The sequence below is a fragment of the Carcharhinus amblyrhynchos genome, chromosome 8, assembly GCF_965287045.1.
Source record: "Carcharhinus amblyrhynchos chromosome 8, sCarAmb.v2.hapA, whole genome shotgun sequence".
Lineage (NCBI taxonomy): Eukaryota > Metazoa > Chordata > Chondrichthyes > Carcharhiniformes > Carcharhinidae > Carcharhinus > Carcharhinus amblyrhynchos.
The window spans coordinates 125,746,304-125,768,970 of NC_137331.1; the positions used below are offsets into that span (position 1 = coordinate 125,746,304).

The 22,667-nt window shown below is 48.5% G+C and overlaps 1 protein-coding gene across 2 annotated transcripts in view; it reads left to right on the forward strand.

Moving 5' to 3' along the window:
- The window catches only part of faim2a (Fas apoptotic inhibitory molecule 2a), an 83,313-nt gene extending 64,681 nt beyond the window's left edge, over positions 1–18,632 (forward strand). For both annotated transcript variants that reach the window (XM_080195021.1, XM_080195020.1), the window contains exons 10-12: positions 1,109–1,204; positions 15,454–15,507; positions 18,347–18,632. In XM_080195021.1, the coding sequence (XP_080051147.1) occupies positions 1,109–1,204; positions 15,454–15,507; positions 18,347–18,493 (297 nt within the window). In that variant the 3' untranslated portion in view covers positions 18,494–18,632. The remainder of the gene's footprint in view (positions 1–1,108; positions 1,205–15,453; positions 15,508–18,346) is intronic.
- The last annotated feature ends 4,035 nt before the right edge of the window (positions 18,633–22,667 follow it).

Sequence of the window (22,667 nt, forward strand, 5' to 3'; positions counted from 1 at the left end):
GGGACAGGAAGGGGGAGGGTGAGGTGTCAGGGACAGGGAGGGGGAGTGGTCAGGGAGGGGGAGGGCGAAGGGTCAGGGACAGGAAGGGGGAGGGCTAGGGTCAGGGAGGGGGAGTGGTCAGGGACAGGGAGGGAGAGGGCGAGGGATCAGAGACAGGGAGGGGAAGGGCAAGGGGTCAGGGACAGGGGGGAGGGTGAGGGCTCAGGGACGGGGGGCAGGGCGAGGGGTCAGGGACAGCGGGGGGAGGGAGAGGGGTCAGGAACGGGGCAGGCAGTGGTCAGGGACAAGGAGGGGAAGGCGAGGGGTCAGGGACAGGGAGGGGGAGTAGTCAGGGACAGGGAGGGGGAGGGTCAGGGAGGGGGAGGGTGAGGGGTCCGGGAGGGGGAGGGGGAGGGGTCAGGGAGGGGGCGTGGTCAGGGACAGGGAGGGGAAGGGTGAGGGGTCAGGGATGGGGAGGGGGAGGGTCAGGGAGGGGGAGGGGTCAAGGACAGGGAGGGGTAGTGATCAGGGATGGGGAGGGGGAAGGGTCAGGGACAGGGAGGGGAGGGGGAGGTGTCAGGGACAGGGGGAGTGGTCAGGGACAGGGAGGGGGAAGGTGAGTGGTCAGGGACAGGGAGGGGGAAGGTGAGGGGTCAGGGACAGGGAGGGGGATGGTGAGGGGTCAGGTACAGGGATGGGGAGTGGTCAGGGACAGGGAGGGAGAGTGGTCAGGGACGGGGAGGGGGAGTGTGAGGGGTCAGGGGCGGGAAGGGGGAGTGTGAGGGGTCAGGGACGGGGAGGGGGAGTGGTCAGGGAGGGGGACTGGTCAGGGACAGGGAGGGGGAGGGTGAGGGGTCAGGGACGGGGAGGGGGAGTGGTCAGGGACAGGGAGGGGGAGGGGTCAGGGAGGGGGAGTGGTCGGGGAGGGGGAGTGGTCAGGGACAGGGAGGGGGAAGGTGAGGGGTCAGGTACAGGGATGGGGAGTGGTCAGGGTCAGGGATGGGGAGAGGGTTATTGGAGCGATTGAGCAATGTCAGTGAGCCACTGCCTGGCTTGAACCGTCCCCTCCATTGGCCTCATGGCCATTGGCTGGGGAAATTCCTCTTGTTAACTCTGCTTCTCATTACAGTTTGACTTCACCTCTTGCCATGGACTGATGTTTGGGCTGATGATAGCTTTACTTATCACTGGGATAGTTATGGCCTTTACCATTCCATTTGGATATGTGAGTAATAAACTGCAACATTTCCAGCTGCTCAGGGTATGGAAATAGTCATAGTCACACAGCACTAAAGACATAGATCATAGAATCATAGAGCCCTGCAGTGCAGAAAAAGGCCCTTTGGCCCATCGAGTATGCACCGACCACAATCCCACCCAGGCCTGACCCCCACATCCCTACAGATTTCCCCACTAATCCCTCTAACCTAAGCATCCTAGTATACTGTGGGGCAATTTTAACATGGCCAATCAACCTCACCCGCACACCCTTGGACATCAAAAAGGCCCCTCGGCCCATCGAATCTGTACTGACAATAATTACCACTAACGGCGCACTAATCCCACTATCCAGCACTTGTCTCATATCCTGGAATGTTATAAAAACAAATTACTGCAGGTGCTGGAACCTGAAACCAAAAGAGAAAATGCTGGAAAATCTCAGCAGCTCTGGCAGCATCTGTAAGGAGAGGAAAGAGCTGATGTTTCGAGTCCAGATGACCCTTTGTCAAAGCTTTGTCTGGACTCAAAACATCAGCTCTTTTCTCTCCTGCTGCCAGAGCTGCTGAGATTTTCCAGCATTTTCTCTTTTGGTTCCTGGAATGTCAAGTGTTCATCCAAATACTTTTTAAAGGTTGTAAGGTTTTCAACCTCCACTACCTTCCCCGGCAGTGCGTTCCAGATTCCCAACACCCTTTAATTTGATTTGATTTGATTTATTATTGTCACTTGTATTGGGATACAATGAGAAGTATTGTTTCTTGCGTGCTATACAGACAAAGCATACCATTCACAGAGAAGGAAATGAGACAGTGCAGAATGTAGTGATACAGTCATAGATAGGGTGTAGAGATAGATCAACTTAATGCAAGATAAGTCCATTCAAAGGTCTGACAGCAGCAGTGAAGAAGCTAGAACATAAGAAGTAGGAGCAGGAGTCAGCCATCTAGCCCTTCGATTCTGCTCCGCCATTCAATAAGATCATGGCTGATCTGAAGTGGATCAGTTCCACTTCCCCGCCTGCTCCCCGTAACCCTTAATTCCGTTATCGATCAGAAATCTTTCTACCCATGACTTAAACATATTCAACGAGGTAGCCTCCACCACTTCAACGGGCAGAGAATTCCAGAGATTCACTCCCCTTTGAGAGAAGTTCCTCCTCAACTCTGTCCTAAACTCACACCCCCTTATTTTGAGGCTATGCGCTCTAGTTCTAGTTTCCTTTCTAAGTGGAAAGAATTTCTCTACCTCTACCCTGTCTAGCCCCTTCATTATCTTATATGTCTCTATAAGATCCCCCCTCAGCCTTCTAAACTCTAACGAGTACAGGCCCAATCTACTCAATCTCTCCTCATAAGCTAACCCCCTCATCTCCAGTATCAGCCTGGTGAACCTTCTCTGTGCTCCCTCCAAGGCCAATATATCCTTTTGCAAATAAGGGGACCAAAATTGCACACAGTACTCCAGCTGCGGCCTCACCAGTGCCCTGTACAGTTGCAGCAAGACCTCCCTACTTTTATATCCTAACCCCCTCGCTATAAAGGCCAGCATCCCATTCGCCTTCTTGATCACCTACTGCACCTGCAGACTGGGTTTTTGCGATTTGTGCACAAGAACCCCCAGGTCCCTCTGCACTGTAGCATGCTGTAACTTTTCACCATTAAAATAATATTCCATTTTACTATTATTTCTGCCAAAGTGGATAACCTCACATTTGCCAACATTATATTCCATCTGCCAGGTCCCCGCCCACTCACTCAGCCTATCCAGATCCCTCTGCAGACTTTCCACACCCTCCACGCAATTCACTTTTCCACTCATCTTCGTGTCATCAGCAAATTTCGTCACCCTACACTCAGCCCCCTCCTTCAGATCGTCTATATAAATGGTAAACAGTTGAGGCCCCAGCACCGATCCCTGCGGCAAGTCACTATTCACCAACCAGAATAGCACCCATTGATACCAACTCTCTGCTTCCTGTTAGATACCAATCCTCTATCCATGCTAACACTTTACCCCCAACTCCTTGCACCCTAACCTTCTGCAGCAACCTTTTGTGAGGCACCTTATCGTGTGTTACCTTCAGGTGTCAGTGCTCCAGGTGTCAGTGCTCCAGGTGTCAGTGCTCCAGGTGTCAGTGCTTCACGTGTCAGTGCTCCAGGTGTCAGTGCTCCAGGTGTCAGTGCGCCAGGTGTCAGTGCTTCATGTGTTAGTGCTCCAGGTGTCAGTGCTCCAGGTGTCAGTGCTTCATGTGTTAGTGCTCCAGGTGTCAGTGCTCCAGGTGTCAGTGCTCCAGGTGTCAGTGCTCCAGGTGTCAGTGCTTCATGTGTTAGTGCTCCAGGTGTCAGTGCTCCAGGTGTCAGTGCTTCATGTGTTAGTGCTCCAGGTGTCAGTGCTCCAGGTGTCAGTGCTTCAGGTGTCAGTGCGCCAGGTGTCAGTGCTTCATGTGTTAGTGCTCCAGGTGTCAGTGCTCCAGGTGTCAGTGCTCCAGGTGTTAGTGCTCCAGGTGTCAGTGCTTCATGTGTCAGTGCTCCAGGTGTCAGTGCTCCAGGTGTCAGTGCTCCAGGTGTCAGTGGTCCATGCGTTAGTGCTTCACGCGTTAGTGCTTCACGCGTTAGTGCTCCAGGTGTCAGTGCTCCAGGTGTCAGTGCTCCAGGTGTCAGTGCTCCAGGTGTCAGTGCTTCAGGTGTCAGTGCTTCAGGTGTCAGTGCTCCATGTGTCAGTGCTCCATGTGTCAGTGCTCCAGGTGTCAGTGCTCCAGGTGTCAGTGCTCCATGTGTCAGTGCTCCAGGTGTCAGTGCTCCAGGTGTCAGTGCTTCAGGTGTCAGTGCTCCATGTGTCAGTGCTCCAGGTGTCAGTGCTCCAGGTGTCAGTGCTTCAGGTGTCAGTGCTCCCTGTATCAGTGCTCCAGGTGTCAGTGCTCCAGGTGTCAGTGCTCCAGGTGTCAGTGCTCCATGTGTCAGTGCTCCAGGTGTCAGTGCTCCAGGTGTCAGTGCTCCAGGTGTCAGTGCTTCATGTGTCAGTGCTTCATGTGTTAGTGCTTCAGGTGTCAGTGCTCCAGGTGTCAGTGCTCCAGGTGTCAGTGCTCCAGGTGTCAGTGCTCCAGGTGTCAGTGCTCCATGCGTTAGAGCTTCACGCGTTAGTGCTCCAGGTGTCAGTGCTCCAGGTGTCAGTGCTTCAGGTGTCAGTGCTCCATGTGTCAGTGCTCCAGGTGTCAGTGCTCCATGTGTCAGTGCTCCAGGTGTCAGTGCTCCAGGTGTCAGTGCTCCAGGTGTCAGTGCTCCATGCGTCAGTGCTTCACACGTTAGTGCTCCAGGTGTCAGTGCTCCAGGTGTCAGTGCTCCAGGTGTCAGTGCTCCAGGTGTCAGTGCTTCATGTGTCAGTGCTCCATGTGTCAGTGCTCCATGTGTCAGTGCTCCATGTGTCAGTGCTCCAGGTGTCAGTGCTTCATGTGTCAGTGCTCCATGTGTCAGTGCTCCATGTGTCAGTGCTCCATGTGTCAGTGCTCCATGTGTCAGTGCTCCAGGTGTCAGTGCTTCATGTGTCAGTGCTCCATGTGTCAGTGCTCCAGGTGTCAGTGCTCCAGGTGTCAGTGCTCCAGGTGTCAGTGCTCCAGGTGTCAGTGCTCCAGGTGTCAGTGCTTCATGTGTCAGTGCTCCAGGTGTCAGTGCTCCAGGTGTCAGTGCTTCATGTGTCAGTGCTCCAGGTGTCAGTGCTCCAGGTGTCAGTGCTCCAGGTGTCAGTGCTCCAGGTGTCAGTGCTTCATGTGTCAGTGCTCCAGGTGTCAGTGCTCCAGGTGTCAGTGCTCCAGGTGTCAGTGCTCCATGCGTTAGTGCTTCACGCGTTAGTGCTCCAGGTGTCAGTGCTCCAGGTGTCAGTGCTCCAGGTGTCAGTGCTCCAGGTGTCAAGTGCTCCAGGTGTCAGTGCTCCAGGTGTCAGTGCTTCAGGTGTCAGTGCTTCATGTGTCAGTGCTTCAGGTGTCAGTGCTCCAGGTGTCAGTGCTCCAGGTGTCAGTGCTCCAGGTGTCAGTGCTCCATGTGTCAGTGCTCCAGGTGTCAGTGCTCCAGGTGTCAGTGCTCCAGGTGTCAGTGCTCCAGGTGTCAGTGCTCCAGGTGTCAAGTGCTCCAGGTGTCAGTGCTCCAGGTGTCAGTGCTTCAGGTGTCAGTGCTCCATGTGTCAGTGCTCCATGTGTCAGTGCTCCATGTGTCAGTGCTCCAGGTGTCAGTGCTTCATGTGTCAGTGCTTCAGGTGTCAGTGCTCCAGGTGTCAGTGCTCCATGTGTCAGTGCTCCATGTGTCAGTGCTCCATGTGTCAGTGCTCCAGGTGTCAGTGCTCCATGTGTCAGTGCTCCAGGTGTTAGTGCTTCATGTGTCAGTGCTCCAGGTGTCAGTGCTCCAGGTGTCAGTGCTCCAGGTGTCAGTGCTCCAGGTGTCAGTGCTCCATGCGTTAGTGCTCCAGGTGTCAGTGCTCCATGCGTTAGTCCTTCACGCGTTAGTCCTTCACGCGTTAGTGCTTCACGCGTTAGTGCTTCACGCGTTAGTGCTCCAGGTGTCAGTGCTCCATGCGTTAGTCCTTCACGCGTTAGTGCTTCACGCGTTAGTGCTCCAGGTGTCAGTGCTCCATGCGTTAGTCCTTCACGCGTTAGTGCTTCACGCGTTAGTGCTCCAGGTGTCAGTGCTCCATGCGTTAGTCCTTCACGCGTTAGTGCTTCACGCGTTAGTGCTCCAGGTGTCAGTGCTCCATGCGTTAGTCCTTCACGCGTTAGTGCTTCACGCGTTAGTGCTCCAGGTGTCAGTGCTCCAGGTGTCAGTGCTCCAGGTGTCAGTGCTCCATGTGTCAGTGCTCCATGTGTCAATGCTTCAGGTGTCAGTGCTCCAGGTGTCAGTGCTCCAGGTGTCAGTGCTCCAGGTGTCAGTGCTCCAGGTGTCAGTGCTTCAGGTGTCAGTGCTCCAGGTGTTAGTGCTTCATGTGTCAGTGCTTCAGGTGTCAGTGCTCCAGGTGTCAGTGCTCCAGGTGTCAGTGCTCCATGTGTTAATGCTTCAGGTGTCAGTGCTCCAGGTGTCAGTGCTTCAGGTGTCAGTGCTCCAGGTGTCAGTGCTCCAGGTGTCAGTGCTCCATGTGTTAATGCTTCAGGTGTCAGTGCTCCAGGTGTCAGTGCTCCAGGTGTCAGTGCTCCAGGTGTCAGTGCTCCAGGTGTCAGTGCTTCACGTGTTAGTGCTTCACGTGTTAGTGCTTCAGGCGTCAGTGCTCCAGGTGTCAGTGCTTCACGTGTTAGTGCTCCAGGTGTCAGTGCTCCAGATGTCAGTGCTCCAGGTGTTAGTGCTTCATGTGTTAGTGCTTCATGTGTTAGTGCTTCATGTGTTAGTGCTTCATGTGTTAGTGCTTCAGGTGTCAGTGCTCCAGGTGTTAGTGCTTCATGTGTTAGTGCTTCAGGTGTTAGTGCTTCAGGTGTTAGTGCTTCAGGTGTCAGTGCTCTAGGTGTTAATGCTCATGTGTTAGTGCTCCACGTGTTAGTGCTCCACGTGTTAGTGCTCCACGTGTTAGTGCTCCACGTGTTAGTGCTCCACGTGTTAGTGCTCCACGTGTTAGTACTCCACGTGTTAGTGCTCCACGTGTTAGTGCTCCACGTGTTAGTGCTCCACGTGTTAGTGCTCCACGTGTTAGTGCTCCACGTGTTAGTGCTCCACGTGTTAGTGCTCCACGTGTTAGTGCTTCACGTGTTGGTGCTTTATGTGTTAGTGCTTCATTTGTTAATGCTTCACGTGTTAGTGCTTTACCTGTTAGTGCTTCACCTGTTAGTGCTTCACGTGTTAGTGCTCAAGTATTAGTGCTTCATTTGTTAATGCTTCATGTGTTAGTGCTTCATGTGTTAGTGCTTCACCTGTTAGTGCTTCACCTGTTGATGCTTCACCTGTTGATGCTTCACCTGTTGATGCTTCACCTGTTAGTGCTTCACCTGTTAGTGCTTCACGTGTTAGTGCTCAAGTATTAGTGCTTCATTTGTTAATGCTTCATGTGTTAGTGCTTCATGTGTTAGTGCTTCACCTGTTAGTGCTTCACCTGTTAGTGCTTCACCTGTTGATGCTTCACCTGTTGGTGCTTCACCTGTTGGTGCTTCACCTGTTAGTGCTTCACCTGTTAGTGCTTCACCTGTTAGTGCTCAAGTATTAGTGCTTCATTTGTTAATGCTTCATGTGTTAGTGCTTCATGTGTTAGTGCTTCATGTGTTAGTGCTTCACCTGTTAGTGCTTCACCTGTTGATGCTTCACCTGTTGATGCTTCACCTGTTAGTGCTTCACCTGTTAGTGCTTCAGGTGTTAGTGCTTCAGGTGTTAGTGCTTCACCTGTTGGCGCTTCACCTGTTGGCGCTTCACCTGTTGGCGCTTCACCTGTTGGTGCTTCACCTGTTGGTGCTTCACCTGTTAGAGCTTCACCTGTTAGAGCTTCACCTGTTAGAGCTTCATGTGTTAGTGCTCAAGTATTAGTGCTTCATTTGTTAATGCTTCATGTGTTAGTGCTTCATGTGTTAGTGCTTCATGTGTTAGTGCTTCATGTGTTAGTGCTTCAGGTGTCAGTGCTCCAGGTGTTAGTGCTTCATGTGTTAGTGCTTCAGGTGTTAGTGCTTCAGGTGTTAGTGCTTCAGGTGTCAGTGCTCTAGGTGTTAATGCTCATGTGTTAGTGCTCCACGTGTTAGTGCTCCACGTGTTAGTGCTCCACGTGTTAGTGCTCCACGTGTTAGTGCTCCACGTGTTAGTACTCCACGTGTTAGTGCTCCACGTGTTAGTGCTCCACGTGTTAGTGCTCCACGTGTTAGTGCTCCACGTGTTAGTGCTTCACGTGTTGGTGCTTTATGTGTTAGTGCTTCATTTGTTAATGCTTCACGTGTTAGTGCTTTACCTGTTAGTGCTTCACCTGTTAGTGCTTCACGTGTTAGTGCTCAAGTATTAGTGCTTCATTTGTTAATGCTTCATGTGTTAGTGCTTCATGTGTTAGTGCTTCATGTGTTAGTGCTTCAGGTGTCAGTGCTCCAGGTGTTAGTGCTTCATGTGTTAGTGCTTCAGGTGTTAGTGCTTCAGGTGTTAGTGCTTCAGGTGTCAGTGCTCTAGGTGTTAATGCTCATGTGTTAGTGCTCCACGTGTTAGTGCTCCACGTGTTAGTGCTCCACGTGTTAGTGCTCCACGTGTTAGTGCTCCACGTGTTAGTACTCCACGTGTTAGTACTCCACGTGTTAGTGCTCCACGTGTTAGTGCTCCACGTGTTAGTGCTCCACGTGTTAGTGCTTCACGTGTTGGTGCTTTATGTGTTAGTGCTTCATTTGTTAATGCTTCACGTGTTAGTGCTTTACCTGTTAGTGCTTCACCTGTTAGTGCTTCACGTGTTAGTGCTCAAGTATTAGTGCTTCATTTGTTAATGCTTCATGTGTTAGTGCTTCATGTGTTAGTGCTTCACCTGTTAGTGCTTCACCTGTTGATGCTTCACCTGTTGATGCTTCACCTGTTAGTGCTTCACCTGTTAGTGCTTCACGTGTTAGTGCTCAAGTATTAGTGCTTCATTTGTTAATGCTTCATGTGTTAGTGCTTCATGTGTTAGTGCTTCACCTGTTAGTGCTTCACCTGTTGATGCTTCACCTGTTGATGCTTCACCTGTTGGTGCTTCACCTGTTGGTGCTTCACCTGTTAGTGCTTCACGTGTTAGTGCTCAAGTATTAGTGCTTCATTTGTTAATGCTTCATGTGTTAGTGCTTCATGTGTTAGTGCTTCTCCTGTTAGTGCTTCACCTGTTGATGCTTCACCTGTTGATGCTTCACCTGTTAGTGCTTCACCTGTTAGTGCTTCAGGTGTTAGTGCTTCAGGTGTTAGTGCTTCACCTGTTGGCGCTTCACCTGTTGGCGCTTCACCTGTTGGTGCTTCACCTGTTAGTGCTTCACCTGTTAGAGCTTCACCTGTTAGAGCTTCACCTGTTAGAGCTTCATGTGTTAGTGCTCAAGTATTAGTGCTTCATTTGTTAATGCTTCATGTGTTAGTGCTTCATGTGTTAGTGCTTCACGTGTTAGTGCTTCACATGTTAGTGTTCATGTGTTAGTGCTTCATTTGTTAATGCTTCACGTGTTAGTGCTTTACCTGTTGGTGCTTCACCTGTTAGCGCTTCACCTGTTAGTACTTCACCTGTTGGTGCTTCACCTGTTGATGCTTCACCTGTTGGTGCTTCACCTGTTAGAGCTTCACCTGTTAGAGCTTCACCTGTTAGTGCTTCACCTGTTAGTGCTTCAGGTGTTAGTGCTTCCAGTGTTAGTGCTTCACCTGTTAGTGCTTCACCTGTTAGTGCTTCACCTGTTAGTGCTTCACCTGTTGGTGCTTCACCTGTTAGAGCTTCACCTGTTAGTGCTTCACCTGTTAGTGCTTCAGGTGTTAGTGCTTCCAGTGTTAGTGCTTCACCTGTTAGTGCTTCACCTGTTGGTGCTTCACCTGTTGGTGCTTCACCTGTTGGTGCTTCACCTGTTAGAGCTTCACCTGTTAGAGCTTCACCTGTTAGTGCTTCACCTGTTAGTGCTTCACCTGTTAGTGCTTCACCTGTTAGTGCTTCACCTGTTAGTGCTTCACCTGTTAGTGCTTCACGTGTCAGTGCTCAAGTATTAGTGCTTCATGTGTTAATGCTTCATGTGTTGGTGCTTCACCTGTTGGTGCTTCACCTCTTGGTGCTTCACCTGTTAGAGCTTCACCTGTTAGAGCTTCACCTGTTAGTGCTTCACCTGTTAGTGCTTCACCTGTTAGTGCTTCACGTGTTAGTGCTTCACCTGTTAGTGCTTCATGTGTTAGTGCTCAAGTATTAGTGCTTCATTTGTTAATGCTTCATGTGTTAGTGCTTCATGTGTTAGTGCTTCATGTGTTATTGCTTCATGTGTTAGTGCTTCATGTGTTAGTGCTTCACGTGTTAATGCTCATGTATTAGTCCTTCATGTGTTAGTGCTTCATGTGTTATTGCTTCATGTGTTATTGCTTCATGTGTTAGTGCTTCACGTGTTAGTGCTTCACGTGTTAGTGCTTCAGGTGTCAGTGCTTCACGTGTTAGTGCTTCACGTGTTAGTGCTCCAGGTGTCAGTGCTCCAGGTGTTAGTGCTTCATGTGTTAGTGCTTCAGGTGTCAGTGCTCCAGGTGTCAGTGCTCTAGGTGTTAATGCTCATGTGTTAGTGCTTCATGTGTTAGTGCTCCACGTGTTAGTGCTCCACGTGTTAGTGCTCCACGTGTTAGTGCTCCACGTGTTAGTGCTCCACGTGTTAGTGCTTCACGTGTTGGTGCTTTATGTGTTAGTGCTTCATTTGTTAATGCTTCACGTGTTAGTGCTTTACCTGTTAGTGCTTCACCTGTTAGTGCTTCACGTGTTAGTGCTCAAGTATTAGTGCTTCATTTGTTAATGCTTCATGTGTTAGTGCTTCATGTGTTAGTGCTTCACCTGTTAGTGCTTCACCTGTTGATGCTTCACCTGTTGGTGCTTCACCTGTTAGTGCTTCACCTGTTAGTGCTTCAGGTGTTAGTGCTTCCAGTGTTAGTGCTTCATGTGTTAGTGCTCAAGTATTAGTGCTTCATTTGTTAATGCTTCATGTGTTATTGCTTCATGTGTTAGTGCTTCACGTGTTAGTGCTTCACATGTTAGTGTTCATGTGTTAGTGCTTCATTTGTTAATGCTTCACGTGTTAGTGCTTTACCTGTTGGTGCTTCACCTGTTAGCGCTTCACCTGTTAGTACTTCACCTGTTGGTGCTTCACCTGTTGGTGCTTCACCTGTTGATGCTTCACCTGTTGATGCTTCACCTGTTGGTGCTTCACCTGTTGGTGCTTCACCTGTTAGAGCTTCACCTGTTAGTGCTTCACCTGTTAGTGCTTCCAGTGTTAGTGCTTCATGTGTTAGTGCTTCACCTGTTGGTGCTTCACCTGTTAGTGCTTCACGTGTTAGTGCTTCACGTGTTAGTGCTTCACGTGTTAGTGCTTCACCTGTTAGTGCTTCACGTGTTAGTGCTTCACCTGTTAGTGCTTCACCTGTTAGTGCTTCACCTGTTAGTGCTTCACGTGTTAGTGCTCAAGTATTAGTGCTTCATTTGTTAATGCTTCATGTGTTAGTGCTTCATGTGTTAGTGCTTCATGTGTTAGTGCTTCATGTGTTAATGCTCATATATTAGTCCTTCATGTGTTAGTGCTTCATGTGTTATTGCTTCATGTGTTATTGCTTCATGTGCTATTGCTTCATGTGTTATTGCTTCACGTGTTAGTGCTTCACGTGTTAGTGCTTCACGTGTTAGTGCTTCATGTGTTAATGCTCATGTATGAGTGCTTCACGTGTTAGTGCTTCACGTGTTAGTGCTTCAAGTGTTAGTGCTTCATGTGTTAGTGCTTCATGTGTTAGTGCTTCAAGTGTTAGTGCTTCAAGTGTTAGTGCTTCAAGTGTTAGTGCTTCATGTGTTAGTGCTTCATGTGTTAGTGCTTCAAGTGTTAGTGCTTCAAGTGTTAGTGCTTCAAGTGTTAGTGCTTCAAGTGTTAGTGCTTCACGTGTTAGTGCTTCACGTGTTAGTGCTCCACGTGTTAGTGCTCAAGTGTTAGTGCTCAAGTGTTAGTGCTTCATTTGTTAGTGCTTTATGTGTTAGTGCTTCATGTGTTAGTGCTTCATTTGTTAATGCTTCGCCTGTTAGTGCTTCACCTGTTAGTGCTTCACCTGTTGGTGTTTCAGGTGTTAGTGCTTCATAAGAACATAAGAAATAGGAGCAGGAGTAGGCCATCTAGCCCCTCGAGCCTGCCCCACCATTCAATAAGATCATGGCTGATCTGAAGTGGATCAGTTCCATTTACCTGCCTGCTCCCCATAACCCTGAATTCCCTTATTGATCAGAAATCTATCTACCTGTGATTTAAACATATTTAACGAGGTAGCCTCCACTGCTTCAATAGGCGGAGAATTCCAGAGATTCACTGCCCTCTGGGAGAAGAAGTACCTTCTCAACTTTGTTCTAAACTGACTGCCTCTTATTTTGAGGCTGTGCCCTCTAGTTCTTGTTTCCTTTCTAACTGAAAAGAATCTCTCTGTCTCTACCCTTCATTATCTTATATGTCTCTATAGGATCACCCCTCAGCCTTCTAAACTCCAACAAGTACAGACCCAGTCCATTCAATCTCTCCTCATAAGTTAACCCCCTCATCTCCGAAATCGAACTGGAGAACCTTCTCTGCACCCCCTCCAAGGCCAATATATTCTTTCACAAATAAGGGGACCAAAACTGCACACAGTACTCCAGCTGCGGCCTCACCAGTACCCTGTACAGTTGCAGCAAGACCTCCCCGCTTTTATATTCTATCCCCCTCGCTATAAAGGCCAACATTCCATTCGCCTTCCTGATCACCTGCTGCACCTGCGGACTGGATTTTTGCAATTCGTGCACAAGGATCCCCAGGTCCCTCTGCACAGTAGCATGCTGCAGCTTTTCACCGTTTAAATAATAGTCCATTTTACTATTATTCCTTCCAAAGTGGATAACCTCACATTTGCTATACTCCATCTGCCAGGTCCTCGCCCACTCACTCAGCCCATCCAGATCTCTCTGCAGACTTTCCGCGTCCTCCACGCAATTTGCTTTCCCACTCATCTTCGTGTCATCAGCAAACTTTGTTACCCTACATTCAGCCCCCTCCTCCAGATGTCAATATATATGGTAAACAGTTGAGGCCCCAGCACCGATCCCTGTGGCACTCCATGAGTCACCAACTGCCAACCAGAATAGCACCCATTGATACCAACTCTCTGCTTTCTATTAGACAACCAATCCTCTATCCACGCTAACACTTTACCCCCAACTCCGTGCACCCTAACCTTCTGTAGCAACCTTTTGTGAGGCAACTTATCGCATGTTACCTTCAGGTGTTAGTACTTCACGTGTTAGTGCTCATGTTTTAGTGCTTCACATGTTAGTGCTTCATGTGTTCACCCTATCTATGCCCTTCATAATTTTATAAACTTCTATCAGGTCACCCCTCAACCTCTCAATTTTAGAAGAATGAGGGGAGATCTCATTGAGACGTATAAGATGATGAATGGGATGGATAGGATAGAGGTGGAGAGGCTCTTCCCACTCAGAAAGGACAGTAGGACTAGAGGGCACAGCCTCAAGATAAAAGGGGGGGCGGTTTAAAACGGAGTTGAGGAGGAACTTCTTCACTCAAAGGGTGGTGAATCTCTGGAATTCTCTGCCCGTTGAAGTGGTGGAGGCTGCCTCACTCAATATTTTTAAGACGCAGGTTGATAGGTTTTTGATAGGCAAGGGAATTAAGGGTTATGGGGAGAGGGCGGGAATGTGGAACTGAGACACGACAGATCAGCCATGATCTTATTGAATGGCGGGGCAGGCTTGAGGGGCTAGATGGCCTACTCCTGCTCCTATTTCTTATGTTCTAACCTCTATCTTGCCAGGGAGAACAACCCTAGTTTATTCAATCTCACCTCATAGCTAAGACCCTCCATACCAGGCAACATCCTGGTAAACCTTTTCTGCACTCTCTCCAAAATCTCCACGTCCTTCTGGTAGTGTGGCGATCAGAACTGGATGCAGTATTCCAGATGTGGCCTAACCAACATTCTATACAGCTGTAACATCATACCAGGCAACATCCTGGTAAACCTTTTCTGCACTCTAACATGTGTTAGTACTTTATGTGTTAGTGTGTTACGAAGACCTTTACAGTCAGATTAAGTGAGTTTATTTGAGTAATTTTTTTTTATTCGTTCTTGGAATATAGACCAGAATTTATTGTCCATCCCATAGAACCATAGAAAATTACAGCTCAGAAACAGGCCTTTTTCCCTTCTTGTCTGTGCCAAACCATTTTTCTGCCTAGTCCCACTGACCTGCACTTGGACCATATCCCTCCACACCCCTCTCATCCATGAACCTGCCCAAGTTTTTCTTAAATGTTAAAAGTGACCCCGCTTTCACCACTTTATCGGGCAGCTCATTCCACACTCCCACCACTCTCTGCGTGAAGAAGCCCCCACTAATATTCCCTTTAAACTTTTCTCCTTTCACCCTGAACCCATGCCCTCCAGTTTTATTCTCCTCTAGCCTCAGTGGAAAAAGCCTGCTTGCATTCACTCTATCTATACCCATCAAAATCTTATACACCTCTATCAAATCTCCCCTCATTCTTCTATGCTCCAGGGAATAAAGTCCTAACCTATTCAATCTCTCTCTGTAAGTGTAGACAAGGGTCATGGGTGGAAGAGGGAACTCGCAATGTTAAAATGGCGGCGCGGGCTCGTTGGGCCGAAGGGCCTGTTTCCCATGCTTTGTTGTTCTTTGTTCGTTGCGACTCAGCTTCTCAAGTCCCAGCAACATCCTTGTGAACCTTCTCTGCACTCTTTCAACCTTATTTACATCCTTCCTGTGACTAGGTGACCAAAACTGTACACAAGACTCTAAATTTGGCCTCACCAATACCTTATATAACCTTACCATAACACTCCAACTTTTATACTCGATACTCCAACTTATAAAGGCCAATGTACCAAAAGCACTCTTTATGACCCTATCCACTTTTAGGGAATTCTGTACCTGTATTCCCAGATCCTTCTGTTGTACTGCACTCTTCAAAGTCCTACTGTTTACCCTGTATGTTCTACTTTGGTTTGTCCTTCCAAAGTGCAATACCTCACACTTGTCTGCGTTAAATTCCATTTGCCATTTTTCAGCCCATTTTTCTAATTGGTCCAAATTTCTCTGCAAGCTTTGAAAACCTTCCTCACTGTCCACTACACCTCCAATCTTTGTATCATCAGCAAATTTGCTGATCCAATTTACCACATTATCATCCAGATCATTGATATAGATGATATAGATCCCTGAGGGTTGGACCCACATGTAGGCCAGACCAGGTAAGGACGGCAGACTTCTTTCCCTAAAGTGAACCAGTTGGGTTTTTCCGACAATCGACAATGGTTTCATGGCCATGGGGATTTTTAATTCCAGATTTTTTTTCAATTCAGATTTCACCATCTGCCACGACAGGATTTGAACCTGGGTCCTCAGATATTACCCCAGGTCTCTGCATCATTAGTCCAGCGACAATGCCATGACGCCACTAAAGACCGTTATTGGTTGCAGACAGATGATCTGCTCCTATTCTCAGAGCTGGCAATTGCTCATAGGGATTGGAGGATTCAGAATATGATGTTCACACTGCAATGGGGATTCGCTAACCACTAACTGTTTCTTTCATTTCAGCTCCCCTGGTTACAGACATTTTATGCAGGACTTGGAGCCATTGCCTTCACTTTGGTAAATAAAATAAAACATTTCAGCCTGTAGCAAGCAGCAGGTTTTCACACGCTAAAATGGTGAATTGCAGTTTTCTCTCATGTTGTCTCGTTGCTCGGGTGAAAACACCCAGGTTACACTCCCAGCACTGTCAGCATACAGTTGTTGCCAGCACAGGGCTGAGGGGAAAATGCATTGACAAACAAACCCGCACTGATGATGAGAATACACAAAACTTGTCAATGAGGGTCCCAGCCCAGTTCTGGCAAGACCCAGGTTATGTTGCAGCTGTATAAGGTGCTGGTGAGGCCACACCTTGAGTACTGTGTACAGTTTTGGTCTCCTTACTTGAGAAAGGATATACTGGCACTGGAGGGGGTGCAGAGGAGATTCACTAGGGTGATTCTGGAGTTAAGAGGGTTGGCTTATGAGGAGAGACTGAGTAGACTGGGGATATACTCATTGGAATTCAGAAGAATGAGGGGAGATCATATAGAAACATATAAGATTTTGAAGGGAATAGATAAGATAGAAGCAGGGAAGTTGCTTCCACTGGCGGGTGAAACTAGAACTAGGGGGCATAGCCTCAAAATAAGGGGAAGCAGATTTAGGACTGAGTTAAGAAGAACTTCTTCACACACAGCGGTGTGAATCTGTGAAATTCCCTGCCCAGTGAAGCAGTTGAGGCTCCCTCATTGAATGTTTTTAAGGCAAGGATAGATACATTTTTGAACTGTAAAGGAATTAAGGGTTATGGTGAGCAGGCGGGTAAGTGGAGCTGAGTTCACAAAAAGATCAACCATGATCTTATTGAATGGCGGGGCAGGCTCGAGGGGCCAGATGGCCAACTCCTGCTCATAGTTCTTATGTCAAAGGGTCAGTACTGAGGGAGTGCCGCACTGTCAGAGGGTCAGTACTGAGGGAGTGCCACACGGTCAGAGGGTCAGTACTGAGGGAGTGCAGCACTGTCAGAGAGTCAGTACTGAGGGAGTGCAGCACTGTCGGAGAGTCAGTACTGAGGGAGTGCAGCACTGTCAGAGGGTCAGTACTGAGGGAGTACCGCGCTGTCAGAGGGTCAGTGCTGAGGGAGTGCCGCGCTGTCAGAGGGTCAGTACTGAGGGAGTGCCGCACTGTCAGAGAGTCAGTACTGAGGGAGTGCAGCACTGTCAGAGAATCAGAACTGAGGGAGTGCAGCACTGTCAGAGAGTCAGTACTGAGGGAGTGCCACACTGTCAGTGGGTCAGTGCTGAGGGAGTGCCGCACTGTCAGAGGGTCAGTGCTGAGGGAGTGCCGCGCTGTCAGAGGGTCAGTACTGAGGGAGTGCCGCACTGTCAGAGAGTCAGTACTGAGGGAGTGCAGCACTGTCAGAGAATCAGTACTGAGGGAGTGCAGCACTGTCAGAGAGTCAGTACTGAGGGAGTGCCACACTGTCAGTGGGTCAGTGCTGAGGGAGTGCCGCACTGTCAGAGGGTCAGTGCTGAGGGAGTGCCGCACTGTCAGAGGGTCAGTGCTGAGGGAGTGCCGCACTGTCAGAGGGTCAGTGCTGAGGGAGTGCTGCACTGTCAGAGGGTCAGTGCTGAGGGAGTGCCGCACTGTCAGAGGGTCAGTGCTGAGGGAGTGCCGCAGTGTCAGAGGGTCAGTGCTGAGGGAGTGCCGCACTGTCAGAGGGTCAGTGCTGAGGGAGCACCGCACTGTCAGAGGGTCAGTGCTGAGGGAGTGCTGCACTGTCAGAGGGTCAGTGCTGAGGGAGTGCCGCACTGTCAGAGGGTCAGTGCTGAGGGAGCACCGCACTGTCAGAGGGTCAGTGCTGAGGGAGTGCTGCACTGTCAGAGGGTCAGTGCTGAGGGAGTGCCGCACTGTTAGAGGGTCAGTGCTGAGGGAGTGCTGCACTGTCAGAGAGTCAGTACTGAGGAAATGCTGCACTGTCAGAGGGTCAGTACTGAGGGACCGCCGCACTGTCAGAGGGTCAGTGCTGAGGGAGTGCTGCACTGTCAGAGGGTCAGTGCTGAGGGAGTGCTGCACTGTCAGAGGGTCAGTGCTGAGGGAGTGCTGCACTGTCAGAGGGTCAGTGCTGAGGGAGTGCTGCACTGTCAGAGGGTCAGTGCTGAGGGAGTGCCGCACTGTCAGAGGGTCAGTGCTGAGGGAGTGCTGCACTGTCAGAGGGTCAGTGCTGAGGGAGTGCCGCACTGTCAGAGGGTCAGTGCTGAGGGAGTGCCGCACTGTCAGAGGGTCAGTGCTGAGGGAGTGCCACTCCGTTGAAGGTCATATTTTTCAAAAGGGGCATTAAGTGGAGTCCCCATCTGCCCCCTCAAGGGCAAGTAAATGATCCACCATTGTTAGTCAATGTGGTGAAAGGCCATTGTTTATCTCTCAACCAGCATATTGCTTGTGGGACCTTGCTGTGCACAGATTAGCTGCTGCTGTTCTGATCTAACAGCAGTGACTGCACTTTGGGAACAGCTCTCCAGCTGTGAAGTGATCCAGGATATGCTGAGGTCCAAAATGTGCAGATGTGTTTCTGTTTGAATTGATGGAACGTACAGGCTGTGTGAGGAGGGTGGGTTTTAACCTGTAAAAATTAACTCTCAGACTGGTGTCTGGAGGTTCCTCATTCACTTGGACCTGTCAGCGCCTGGATTCATTACAATCCACAGCGCAGGAAAACATTAAAGGAATAATTAGGCATGGCAGTGGGGTTATAGAGCTTGGTTGCTTGGAGACCGTGGCGTTTTTCTGGGTGAAACACTGTGACTTCTGTTTTCAGTGAGTGTTTTGTGACATGTGTGAAAGATTCATTAACAGAGGCCTGTTCAGTTACCATGTTGACTTCGGTCTTTATTTTCCTGTGTTCCTATCACAGTTCTTGGCTTACGATACACAGCTTCTCCTGGGAAACAAGCGCTACTCCCTGAGTCCTGAGGAATATGTGTTTGGAGCTCTCTGCCTCTACACAGACATCATGTACATCTTCCTGTTTGTCCTGCAGCTCTTTGGCAACCGGGATTGACCAGTCTCAGGCGCCTTGCGGTGAATTTAATTCTTGTTTCCAGTGGCACTCTGTAACTTTTATTGTGTTGAAGCAGCCACAGAGCCTGCCCCGGAAAGCTTCTTCCTCTGCCTCCTCTTCCCCCCCCCCCCCCCCCCCCCCCCCCACGCAGAGATCATTCTGCCCCTCTCATTAATTTTCTGATTCTGGATGTACAATTACTCAGATTATACTCTCTGCTTCCTGCCCAGAGTGAGGTGTTTTAAGTCAGTCTGGTATACACAGAGCCCTGTCAATGGTGTTCTCCTAGTTTGGGAAAGGTTTCGGGGGCAGCCGGGTTGGGACAAGCCTGTGTTATCACACACCGATAAGACCCTCCCTGAGTGGATAACCACAGAGCTGAGTTCCACTGTGGGCAGCAGGGACAGCCCATTCCACCACATTTTCCTCTAAAATATTTTCTGCTCACTTTTTGTCCATCAGCTATGGGGAGGAGGAGAGGTCGGGGGTGGGGGGGGGGCTTTATTCTGGTTATTGCTGAAATGACACTGGTGATTCCTGCAATCTCCCCTCCATGGAGCAGAATAGCAGCAAGCTGCTGGAAGTCCCTCTCACTCGCTCTGCCACCTCCGACTCCACGGCATTGCCCAGTGCTCACAGGGGTTTTGAATCAATGCTGTTTCATGTCAAGCTCTCCGATCTCTCTCATGGGACACTCAGCAGCCTTGGCTCATTACCCAGGCTGTGCCCACACCCTGCCAGTCCCAACTGAACCAGATTCTGTCCATACCCTGCCAGTTCTGAAACAGCCTCTTTCCTCAAACTTAACTCTGTGAACATTTTGAAGAAATAAAAATGAAACAGTGAATGAGGAAGGACTCTGGGAGAGTGTATTAATGTGAAATCTGTGACAGTTATCTCTGAACTTGTAATAACCTTTATGCTGTTTGAATTAATTTGTTACCACCTTTCCAGTTGGTTTGGAAACTTCTCCCTTTCCGTAAGTACTTCATAACAAGAGGCCATTCAGCCCATCATGTCCTTTGCTGTCTTTTTGAAAGAGTTTTCTATCCCAGGCAACCCCTCGGAGTGCAGGATGACTTGCTTCCACACTGAGTTCTCAGGAGACTGAGGAGTCTAATGAGCGAGCTACAGTCTCTGTTACAGATGGTGATTGGAGGAGTGGGTGTATGGGGTGCCTGGGCTGATACACACTCCTTTTCCCTTTTCCTCCACTGAGGATGGTCTTGGGTCAGGGATTCCCAGTTGTTGGTGGAGATTTGCACATTTTCAAGGAGGTTTGAAGGTGTCCTTGAATCATTTCCTCTGCCTTCTGGGACTTGTTTGCCGTGTCAAAGATCAAGTAGAGTGTTTGTTATGGGAGTCTTGTGTCAGGCATGTGGACAATGTGGCCCGCTCAGCACAGCTGATCAAGTATGGTTAATGATTCGATACTGGGGATGTTAACCTGGGTGAGAACATTAATATTCGTGCACCTACTCTGCCAATGGATTTGGGGAATCATGTGGTGGTAATTCTCCAGGATTTTGAAGTGCCTGCTGTATATAGTCCATGGTTCTGAGCCATCTTTGAAGGTGCTAACCAATTAGTCCCACTCAACTTGCTCTTTCCCCATAACCTTTCAGAGGAGCTGCAATCAATCACTTTCACAACATGTCTCAGTTTCAAACCATATCGACCAACTGAGCCTGAGGTTACAGCAGGGGAGGCCATTTAACTTACCGAGCCCCTCTCCTCTCATGGCCTGTTAGCCAAGTTAGTGAGAGGGTGGTGCTGCTAACAAAAATTTCTCCACAACAGTCAGCTTTGATATCAGCCACAGCTGGACAGGTAGCTCTCTCATCACTGAACCGGATACAGAGCAGACTGAGAGTCCAGTGTCGTACAGAGGGAGTGCTGTCTTTCTGAGTGAAACATCAACTGCAGCTTCATTTGCCCCATCAGATCCAACAGGCATCATTTGGATGAAGAGCAAGTTATTCCCAGCATCCAGGTCAATATTTATATAATTATCTTAAAAATATGTCTGGTTTTTATCACTTTGCTGTTTGTGGGAATTTATGTTTCTACATTACAAGAGAAGTATTTCATAGCTGTTTTTAATGTGCTTTAAACATAGAACATTACAGTGGAGTACAGGCCCTTAGGCCCTCGATGTTGCGCCAACCTGTGAAACCAATCTAAAGCCCATCTAACCTACACTATTCCAATATCATCCATATGTTTATCCAGTGACCATTTAAATGCCCTTAATGTTGGTGAGTCCACTACTACTGCAGGCAGGGCATTCCACGCCCTTACTACTCTCTGAATAAAGAACCTACCTCTGACATCCGTCCTATAATTATCACCCCTCAATTTAAAGCTATGTCTCCTTGTGCTAGTTATCTCCATCCGAGGAAAAAGGTTCACACTGTCCACCCTATCTAATCCTCCGATCATCTTGTATGCCTCTGTTAAGTCACCTTTTAACCTTCTTCTCTCTAACGAAAACAGCCTCAAGTCCCTCAGCTTTTCCTCATAAGACCTTCCCACCATACCAGGCAACATCCTGGTCAGTCTCCTCTGCACCCTTTCCAATGCCTCCACATCCTTCTTATAATGCGGCGACCAGAACTGTACGCAATACTCCAAGTGCAGCCGCACCAGAGTTTTGTGCAACTGCAACATGACCTCATGGCTCCTAAACTCAATCCCTCTACCAATAAAAGCTAACATACCGTACGCCTTCTTAACAACCCTATCAACCTGGGTGCCAGCTTTCAGGGATCTATGCACATGGACACCGAGATCTCTCTGCTCAACCACACTACCAAGAAACTTACCATTAGCCCAGTACTCTGTATTCCTGTTACTCCTTCCAAAGTGAATCACCTCACACTTTTCTGCATTAAACTCCATTTGCCACCTCTCAGGCCAGCTCTGCAGCTTATCTGTATCCCTCTATAACCTGCAACATCCTTCTGCACTGTCCACAACTCCATCGACTTTGTCCGCAAATTTACTAATCCATCCTTCTACGCCCTCATTCAGGTCATTTATAAAAATGACAAACAACAGTGGCCCCAAAACAGATCCCTGCGGTACACCACTTGTAACTGAATTCCAGGATGAACATGTCCCATCAACCACCACCTTCTTGCAGCTAGCAAATTTCTTTGGGACATCCTGAAGTTGCGAAAGGTTCCATCAAAATACAAACGTCCTTTCCTCCTCATCTCACTCCATCACCATCTGCCTCTTCCCTTTTTCTTTGTATACTTATCCTGTTTCCCTTCTAAAGATGCCTTTGCTATTTGCCTAATCTGCTCCATATTCTCATCACTGTCTGAATAGGAGGTTTCTCCTGAATGTTGAATGGATTTATTAGTGACAGTCTTTATTCACTCTCCAATGCTGTGGTTAACAATCCTTTATGCTGAGTGCCATTAATTGCTCAATGATACTACGCTGCTTTCATCCATTGTTCTTGTATTTTTTCAAATCTCCTCTTAACTCATTAATCAAGTGTTGTGATTTCAGCTTCTTTACTCAGTATCAACTCTTCCATTTTCTCATCTTTTTTATAACATTATAATTGTAATCCATGATTTCTTGACTTTTTATCCTCTTAAATTCTCTGTCTTTCCTCCCCTGACAGGTTCCTTAATTTGTTTCTATTACTAGTTTCTGTTGATGATACCTGTAACTGGTGCTTCCATTTACAAATTCTTTATTTACTTCTTCCAGACTCCAAGGTTTCACTGGTTTCTGCATTTTCTACCTTGGGATCTGCTCCAGCCAGGGTACTTTCCCATTTTCACAAGATGATGATGTGTTAGCTCCTGGGGGTTGAGCCTTCAAGTTCTTAACAGTATTATTGCCATATTGGCTCATGATTATACCATCCAGTTCAAACCTTGCAGTAACGCAAACATTTTCCATGCACACTTTTGATGCTAAAGTCTGTGTTTTTAATAGCTGTTCTTCTGCACAAATCTTCCATTTTATAGCCTCATGTTTCTTTGTCCAAGGCCATAAGCTCCTGAGTCATTAGGCTTCTTCAAGATTAGTATTTGTCAGGAATTTTCAATATTAAACAGGAACTTTCAAAAGTTGATTGGGGGAGTCTGTGGGAAGGCAAAGGGACATCTGGTAAGTGGGAGGTTTTCAAAAGTGTGTTAACTAGGGTTCA